The sequence below is a fragment of the Centruroides sculpturatus genome, unplaced genomic scaffold (assembly GCF_000671375.1).
Source record: "Centruroides sculpturatus isolate CEXI.00-Female unplaced genomic scaffold, Cexi_2.0 scaffold337, whole genome shotgun sequence".
In the NCBI taxonomy this organism is placed as follows: domain Eukaryota; kingdom Metazoa; phylum Arthropoda; class Arachnida; order Scorpiones; family Buthidae; genus Centruroides; species Centruroides sculpturatus.
In genome coordinates this window covers 387,833-397,473 of record NW_019384508.1, presented here as the reverse complement: position 1 = coordinate 397,473, position 9,641 = coordinate 387,833, and the positions used below count along the sequence as shown (strand labels likewise).

General features: G+C 27.6%; 1 protein-coding gene across 2 annotated transcripts in view; it reads left to right on the top strand.

Moving 5' to 3' along the window:
- The first annotated feature begins 668 nt into the window (after window positions 1-668).
- The window catches only part of LOC111622289 (cell division cycle protein 16 homolog), a 27,773-nt gene continuing 18,800 nt past the window's right edge, over window positions 669-9,641 (top strand). The window contains exons 1-6 of one of the 2 annotated variants that reach the window (XM_023364647.1): window positions 669-769; window positions 1,932-1,970; window positions 2,094-2,195; window positions 2,277-2,436; window positions 3,075-3,172; window positions 3,240-3,373. In XM_023364647.1, coding sequence (XP_023220415.1) covers window positions 2,127-2,195; window positions 2,277-2,436; window positions 3,075-3,172; window positions 3,240-3,373 — 461 coding nt within the window. In that variant the 5' untranslated portion in view covers window positions 669-769; window positions 1,932-1,970; window positions 2,094-2,126. Of the gene's footprint in view, window positions 770-1,213; window positions 1,652-1,931; window positions 1,971-2,093; window positions 2,196-2,276; window positions 2,437-3,074; window positions 3,173-3,239; window positions 3,374-9,641 lie in introns of those variants that run through there. The other variant, XM_023364646.1, reaches the window with a different exon arrangement.

Below are 9,641 nucleotides of genomic sequence, written 5' to 3'. Positions count from 1 at the left end.
CAATCTCTTTTTTCAGTTCCGTTGTGATTCTAGTCATTTTTTTATTTTTCTGTTGCCCTTTTGCAATTTATGATTAACAAAAATAATAAAATGTTACTTACAAATTAAAATCAGAAGAAATTTAAGAAAGTTATAAACCGTAGGACCGCGAATGTCTAGTCTAGTGTAGTACACCGATGGAGCTACTTGTTCATAGATGGCACGTATAATTGAATTAAGTCGTATACCGAACAAAAGTCGTATACCGAGCAAAATTTGTTTCGTCCAAACAGGACGTATTCCGAATTGGACGTATTCTAAAGCAGACGTATACCGAGGTTCCACTGTATAATTTTTTATGGATCATAAAGTTGAAGGAATACATTTTAAATTATAAATTTCAGTAGAATCTAACAATATTAAAATTGAACCATAATAATTCCAAGTATAAAAAGTTGTTTAATTAAAAGCCTATGATTCTGATTAAACAACTTACTATATATTTATTATTATTTATTAGGTATTTTAAATTTGTCTTGGAATTTAAAAATAATTAAACTGTTTGCAGTGTTTTAAAGTTAGAATATTATTTAATTTTTTATTGTTTTTAAACATACTTAATAATACATTATTTTAGCAAATTTATCCATATTATCTAATAATTTCAAATAAAAATTATTATTTAATTTCAGGAGAAACTAAAGACATTTATTGGTTGGCTCAATGTTTATATCTAACTAAACAGTTCCATAGAGCTGCTCTCTGTATTAAAAACAGAAATTTACATAAGGTAAAGCACAATCTTATAAAACGTTTTGCTAAACTTATTACTTTTTTAAAAGTTTTACTTTATAAATCTATATCATATGATTGATATAATTTATTTAAATGTTCTACATAATACATAAAATATTTATTTATCAAAGAGAAATATAAAAATATTAATCACATAGGTAACCTTTGCTTTATCCTAGTAGAATATTAACAACAACAAAAGTTTTCGAACAGCTTGACTGTTCTGCTTTGGGGGCAGCGCAATATACCAAATGCTACAAAATGACAAAGATACTGTGGATCAGGTTAGAATTCCTGGAATTTACAGCATACCATTAATGAATGATAGATTTGACAAAGATTTAATTTACATAGGAGCCACAAACATAAATCTTAACAGCAGGATTAAAGAACACAAATATGATATTGAGAGAGAGAGACAAACAACAATTCTATCCATATATGTCTCAGAACCAAGAACTGAAGCTAAACTGGAGCAAACAATATTAATAAAAAAACTGTTGTAGTAAAGAAGAAACTAAATTTTTAGGGATATTAGAGATATTTAAAATAGCCTTGAAGAAGGAGTGCATTAATATATGGGATGCAGATTCATTATTGTTTGCTTGGAAAACTTTTTATGATAACCAGAGGAAAAAAGATTATAGTAATAACACAATTGAATGATGGGGTGTTAATAAATGGTGAAAAATATATTAGTAGTAAAGTTTAAAGTTCGTAAATTTCAAAATAGTTTAAATTTTGAATTGAATTTGAATGTAGAATGCTATAGAATAAGCATTCTAAATGGAACACATTTGTAACTGACCTGAAGCAGGGTATTCAAGCTGTTTGAAAATGTTTGTTGTTGTTAATGTTCTATTGGAATAAAGCAAAGGTTACCTATGTGATTAATATTTGTACATTTTTTCCAGTTTGATTTTTCTTTCTTTTTAATTGGTATAAAGAAGATATTACTTTTGTGTGCGTTTGTTTTATAAATTTATGTTTTGGTAATGAAATATGCAGTTAACTGTNATTACTTTTGTGTGCGTTTGTTTTATAAATTTATGTTTTGGTATGATAAAACATAAAGTTATATATAAAATTTTAAAATATAATTAAAAATAAAGACTATTCAAAAATTTAATTCAGATGAATTTTTATTGTTTTTACAGGTAGATCTAGGTTGTTTATATCTAGCAGCAAAATGTCATGTAAGTGTTGAGAAAATTATACAATTATGGCCATTTTAATAAATTGTATAAACATTTTTGATTTAATTTTACTAAAAGAATAACAAATTATTGTTAAATGTAAATTTTAAAATTATATTTTAGTATGCTGGTAAAGAGTATCGCCAAGCTCTAGATATGTTAGAACAAACAAATTTTAGAAGTAATGACCAAAATGAATCATTGAAAGCACATGAAGAAAGAAAGGTGTTTTTTTTTTTCTGCATATCATTTAAAATGATTCTTTTAATGGAAATTAGTTTTTATTAATAAATTTTTTATTTTCAGTTGGAGAGTTCAATTCTTCTACTTAAAGGTCAGTTGTATGAGGCAATGGACAATCGAGGATTAGCTGCAGATTGTTTTCGTGAAGCTTTACGTTTAGATGTTTATTGCTATGAAGCTTTTCAGTCACTTGTTCAACATCAAATGCTTTCTAAAGAAGAAGGTAATTTTACAGTAAATCCAAATAACACATTGGAACTAGATTAAATCATTTTCATTCCCCACTTGTCTAGCATAGGGATTTGCATGTTAAATCAAACTGGTTAACTCAAATTCATCGAACTGTTTAACTGGAATTGAGTTTTGATACAATATTTTCATAAACACTCCAGAATTTTAATTTGTTAAATAAAATAATTAATGTTCCTTTATCAAATAAACTAATCAGAAACTTTCTATAAAGCACAGGACCACATACAACTAAAAGTAAACATTGTGTCATGACAACAGGCAAGGGTGATAGCTTCCAGACAGCATGTTTTACCCTGCATACAATAACTGGATCAACTATTTGAGAAAGCATTCCTCAGTAGCTTATTTAACTAACATTGAGTGGTTTACATTAACACACAATTATTACACAATAAGTTCCACAAAATATTAATAAGGCTAGTTTATTATGGGTCACCGATAAACCAATGCATAAAATTTTGATTTTTAGCCAAACCTCCATAACTTGAAACTTTTTAACTCAAAGTCCGAAGTTTTTTCCCTGGCCAATTCAAGTTAAACAGGTTCCACTTTATTTAATATACTGTATTTTTGAATACAGTTCTAATGAAAATATTTTTTTATTAACAGAAGAAGAACTTTTACAATCACTACCATTTTCCAAACACTGTGTGGAAAAAGAAGAAGCTGAATTAGTGAAATTTCTTTATCAGACTCAATTAAAAAAGGTAAGCTTTTTAATTTAATTTGTTAATTTTACAAATAAACTAAAATAATAATTATTTCATTTTTTAGTATGATCAACCATCAGAATTTGTTATTCCAAATGAATTGAATGGCCTCAAAGATAATTTAGATTTGGCAACTGTAATGGCAGAACGTTGCTATTATAATTGTGATTATCAGCAATGCTTTTCTATAACATCTGCGTAAGTTTTTATAATTCATTTTTTTAATTGCATAAATTAAGATAATTTTGTTTGAAAAATTTTTATTCATGTTTATATAAATAGAATCAATTTGATTGTTTATAAACATTTAATGACTTTGTTAAAATTAATTAAAATAATTAAAACTACAGTACAGTGTAATATGTATCAATATAAACTTAACATATATTTTTTTCATTGAAACCATGTCTTTATTAGTGTCTGTTTTATTCACAATGAAATTAATGATTTAAGACTTCAGACTATTGACACATCCACATTTATCCAAGACATAAACATATTATATATTTTGTTATTAAATTTGCTAAGTTTTGTAATATCAGTTAAAATTATTTATAATAGCCTTTAGTCTAAACAAGTAAATATAAAAGTATATTATCAGTTTTAGGATGAAAATAAGTAATAAAACAATACTTTCTAAAATGCTTTAAAATATTGTAATTATGTTTATGATCATTAATATTAAAAATAAAAGATACAGTCTGTTAAACTGAAATTACCAATTATTCATTTCAATGTTCTGGGATACATATTTTGATGACTGACCTTGTAGGCAGCTTGGCCATCAAAATTAAAAACTTTCTTTAGAAATAATGAAAAAATCCAATTAAATCAAAAGTTTTAAAAATAATAAAGTTAGATCATATTAGAATTGAAAAACATGTAATGTTATTAGTCTTCATCTATTAAAAGATTTAAATGATTTTATTGCATATTATTTCTTCAGTATATGTTAAAGATCAAAATCCAAAATCAGTCAGAACCTGAATGTTCCTAGTAAAAAATGAGCTAAGTAAAACTAAACTAATTCTAAAGTGTAATTTGCAACACTAAGACATTTTTCTAAGAGTACTTTATTATGTTAAATGAGTTTAGACACTAAAATATCAAAACTAAATTAGGCAACTACTTTCATCTTCACTGATGCCTACTGATAAAAATTAATTACAGTTTACTTTACAAAGAAAGGAAAATACTATGTATTTTACAAGTATAGAAAAAAATATATCTCAAAACAGATTTATCTGAGTAGAGCAGTGTTTTTCAACCTTTTTCATTAAGTGGTACCCCTGATTGAAAAATAAAAAATCGTGATACCCTTGACCAGCAGCGGATCTAGAATCTGAATAAGGGGGGGACTAATGGGCCAGATGAATTTTTTGTGAAAACAAATATTATACACAATGCTGGGGAGGGAGTCCTCTTCCTGGGAAGAAAAATTTTAAAAATTGACAGTTTGAAGTAGCATTTTAATGCAAAAAAAATGTTTCTACGTGTTTAAAATCAAAATTTAAGTCCATTTAATTTTGTCAAAATACATACATGTAAAATAATAGTCTCATTATTGTTTTTTAAATCTAGTTTTATTATCAAATACAGTAGAGCGTCGTTTATCCGAATCAATTGGGGACTGGGGTGGTTCGGATAACGAATCATGTACGAAAAAATATATTAATTTATCCCATGTTGAAATTTNTTGCCATATATTTACTTAATTTAGCCAGCAATGAATTTATATTATTTTCAATTAATTGAAGATTCCAATCTGCATAGGTTATAACAATATCATCTGCATACAATATAATATTATTTTTAGGAATAGTTTCTATAATATCATTTATGTAAATATTATAAAGTAAAGGGCCTAGAATGGATCCCTGAGGAACACCTTTATTCACTTGAAAATGTTTAGATATTGAACTTTTTACCATAACATAGTACATACGATTTGATAAATAGGATATCAGCCACTCCAATGGCCACTCCTCTCAATCCGACTTTAAACAATTTTTGTTTTAATAATTTTATATCTATGCTATCAAAAGCCTTAGTCAGGTTGATAAACACTGCTGTTACTATATTTGAATTATTGAGACCTTCAATAATATATTGTTTAAGATGAGTTAATGCATCAATTGTAGAGGCATCTCTTTTAAAACCATACTGGTTATTAGATATAATATTATATTATAGTAACAAATCCAAAAAATCTTTTATAGAAAGCCATTTCAATTATTTTAGTTATACTCTGAATGATAGTAATTAGATGATAGCTCTCCAAGTCCTGTTCAGTTCCTTTATTTTTAAATATTGGTATTACAAGATTGTGTTTTAGCTTCTCCTGAAACCTCCCACGCTTGAAGGATTTATTAATTAAAGAAGATAATGGTAAAGTGATAATATCGCTATTTGTCTTAGAATAAATATATTTAACTTATCAATGTCTTGAGTATTAGCTTTTACCCTCATAATATAATAAAAAATCTCTTTAGGAGAAGTTTCATCCAAAACAAAAGAATCAACCATACCACATGAAGAGGAATGTGAGAAAGAATTAGTTTTTAATGTTGAAATGACAAAACCTCTTATCTTTCTATAGTGATTAGCAAAAATATTACTTAGTTTTTCTTCATTTTTAAAAGTTTTTTCATTGTACTTCAACTGATTAATTTGTATGTCCTGTGTTTTAACTGTCAATACATCGATAGGCAGACGTTTAATCTCCTGGCAAAACTCTATCGAGGAATGTATATTAGAGAATTGTCTGTCATAGTAATCTACCTGTTTTTTCCTAATTTTATTTCTGATATCTTTGGATAGCCTTCTCACTTCTGTTAATATATTTGCACATTGATCTTCTGAAATCAACACTTGTTTAGTTGTGTAAGCAATCTCTTCTTCTGGCTAATTAACTTTATTGTATCACTTGAGATAATCTTTGCCAAAAATGCCTTTCACTTTATCTTGGTTTTCTTATTTAGTGTTATAAAGGGAAGATATTTATTAATAAAAATCTGTAGGATATCCTGAAAGTAATCTGCCAATTGGTTAACAGAAAGATCTGAGGAATAATAGTAATCCCAAGCAAAACAAGCTGACGGTGCATTACGTAAAAGATGTATTGACATATTATTTATTTTCCTATGTGTTTTTAATGAATTACCACCTATTTCCATATCTCCTTGGGAGAAAGAAAAATATAGTCATATGATCCAACAATAAATCCTGGTGAATTAAAAATTCTGACTTACCAACATTGGTTAAGTCAATCAAGGAGTGAGTATCTTTATCAAATCTGATCGGTTGCCTCTGATCAGCCAATAGTGATAAATTTTCAGAAAAGCAAAAGTTTAATCACAAGTACTTATCAAAGAATTTTTAAGTAGATCTATATTAAAATTGCCAATGATAAGTAATTTATAGTTCCTTAGTTTAGTAATATTGAAATGAATTATAAAATTTACTACAGTAGAGCCTCGATTATCCGACTCAATTGGGGACTGGGGTTGGTCGGATAATTGAAAAGTCGGATAACCGAAAAGTATGATAAAATCCATTATTAGTGTAGCATATTATTATATCCCATGTAATTAGTATATTAGTATATCGCTATTAACCTACTTTGCGTTGAATTTTCATCGATGTGAAGTCTAACAAAAATTTTTTAAAATAATAATCGTTGCTATTGTATCGTTAAAAATTAGAAAATTAAGCCTCGTTTAAATACTGGCTCCCTTTCATGGTCGAATGAGTGTTTCCAGCCAAAACACGTAAAAATAATATTAAAGTAGCCAAGACATAGCCAAATATTGTAGCGCCACATCACTAGTGGACATTTTAAATTTGCTGACTAGGACGGTCGGTTAACCGAGGGTCAGATAATCAATGTCCTACTGTATAACTAAAATTAAACTGTAGTTTAAAGTTGGAGATCAGTAAACAACCACAATTAAAATTTTATTGACAGATATTGTCATCACATCTATGTTCTCTTTAGTAAATGTCAAGAAAGAATTAATTTTTAATTTTTATAAGAATTTTTTGAAAATTTTTTTAAAAATACACTATATTTAATTAGTTTTCGTTGTATTATTAATCTTTTATTTTATCAAAAGTGTTGGAAATAATATATTTACAATGAAGACATGTTATGAGTATAATAGACTATCTCAATAATATAATAGTGTGTGTATATATGTATAATTTGGCATGTTTTTCATTTAATGTTAAGGATGAATTCAATCTTTTGAGGAAAAGGGAAGGTATAAATTTGAATATAACCTTATAATGAAATTTCAATAAATTTTTAATATGAAACTAGTTTCAATTTGAAATAAAGTTTTTGTAATTAATATTATTTGTATTAAGACTGCTTATAATATTGCTTAATACAGCTTGAAAAATGCTATTATACTAGATAACAATACTTAATGACTTAAAATCATTTTATAACTGATTTTTGACTACAGATTTTTAAAAGTAATTAGTTTGCAGATATGCTTGGTACTTAGTTATATAATTTATTATAAGAAATATACTTTGTTTATTGAAAATAATAGATTTTGTTTTTATTACAGCATCATTATCAAACTGCTTTGTTTTGGGCAGATAAAGTTTCCTCTTTGTCTAATGGTAAGAAAATGTTATATTTTCATTTATGAATTTCATACAACAGTTAAAATAATGAAAATTATTTGTTGTTATTATTTTAAATATTTCATGTAAATTTGAATTTAAATTAGTTACAATCCAGATTTAACAAAATGTAGTATCATATATGTGAACATATAAGTTGACTTGGCATGGGCAATCTCAAGAATTTGAGCTCAATTCTAGTTTAGACCTATTACTAGTATATAAGGTAACCCCAAACATGTAGTAAACTGATTGTAGATTAGACATAAAATATTGATACACAATAGCTTGTAGTGATCTTATAATAAAGCTGCACTGCTCTCATTGAACATTAATTGTAATACCTTCAATATGTGATATATACAGTATATTCTACATTTCATATAAAATGCAATATGGACAACAAATCTAAATAGGAAACCACTAAAATCTTTAGTAAGTTATCTTGGTAAGAACTCTGTTATATATCAGGTCTATCAGCAAACATATTCAAGCTAAAATCAACATCTCTAATTAAAAAATAACTTACACAGCGTAGGATTATGATAGTACTGTTATGATTAGTATAATAATAGAGGCTTTTGTTTATGCTCAGCTTTCAAGAACAATATATGTTGTATTTCTTTATATGGAATTTTTATTATTATATTAATCTCTATGTTATATAACTTAAATAATTCCACCAAGCATGAGTTTTAATTGGAAATATTTCTGGCATCCTATTGGAGTAAGGATATCTCCTAAGTGGCAGTGTCCAACAACCACAGGTGGAAAGAATCTTCGTACATGCTTCCAGCTCTCAAGTGTTCTCTGTCAAGAGTGGACACATGTTTACAAATTGGCAGCGAGATGATGTCAAATGCTTGCTACAGAAAACAATTTTCTACATTGTATTTCTGAAACTTCTTATAGGCAAAAAACACAATATTTATAAGAAATGTCACTAGTTCAGTGAATTTTACCATTTGTATTGTGACATAAAAGACAATCCAGCTTTTCTTCTTCTTTGGAAATATGAGCAATAAAAGCAGTGATCAAACTATCTACTTAGCTGTTTCCTGCACACTTACATAGAAGCATCAACTGGACATGCAGATTTGCTTGCATCTGTTTTTCTGCTTTGCTTGGTAGTGTGTTTGTGTCCTCAATTATTGAACATTTTAAAGTAACATATTTTCATGAAATGCTCATTTTCAAATGTTGTCTAAGAACTGTTATAGCAAACTACTTATATTTTAGTTGTGTAAAAAGAATAGTTGTAACAATAACCTATTAATTAATTTCAAGTTTGTTTTTTATACAATTTAATTAAATTAGATTTAAAGCTATTGGATAATGATTTAATATAGTAATTTATAAAAACACATTTTATATTATTATTATTTGAGATAATAATTAAAATTGTATGATATAAAAATATAATAGAATAAAGTCAGTAATTTGGAAGTACAGTGGAACCTCGGTATACGACCTTAATCCGTTCCTGGTGTTTGGACTTATACCGAATAGGACGTACAAGGTCTGTTCAAAAAGTATCGGACCTTTATTTTTTTCGCGTAAACCAATGATGCGCGAGAGGCCTCCTTCGGTGGAGTTGTGGAGGGGACAGTCATGCACAGCCCTGAATTTTTTCCCGCCTGCAGGAAGCGTCAGTCGTTGGCAATAGGCCTATGAGTGAGGTCATGTAGTGCGCTCTCGTCGGATTCCACTAAGCTGGAAAATGACTGAACAGCGTGAGCAGCGATATTACATCAAATTTTGCCAAAAACCTTGGCGATACCCGAGTGTAAACCATTCGCAAGATTCAGCAGGCTTTCGGGGACGATCCTCG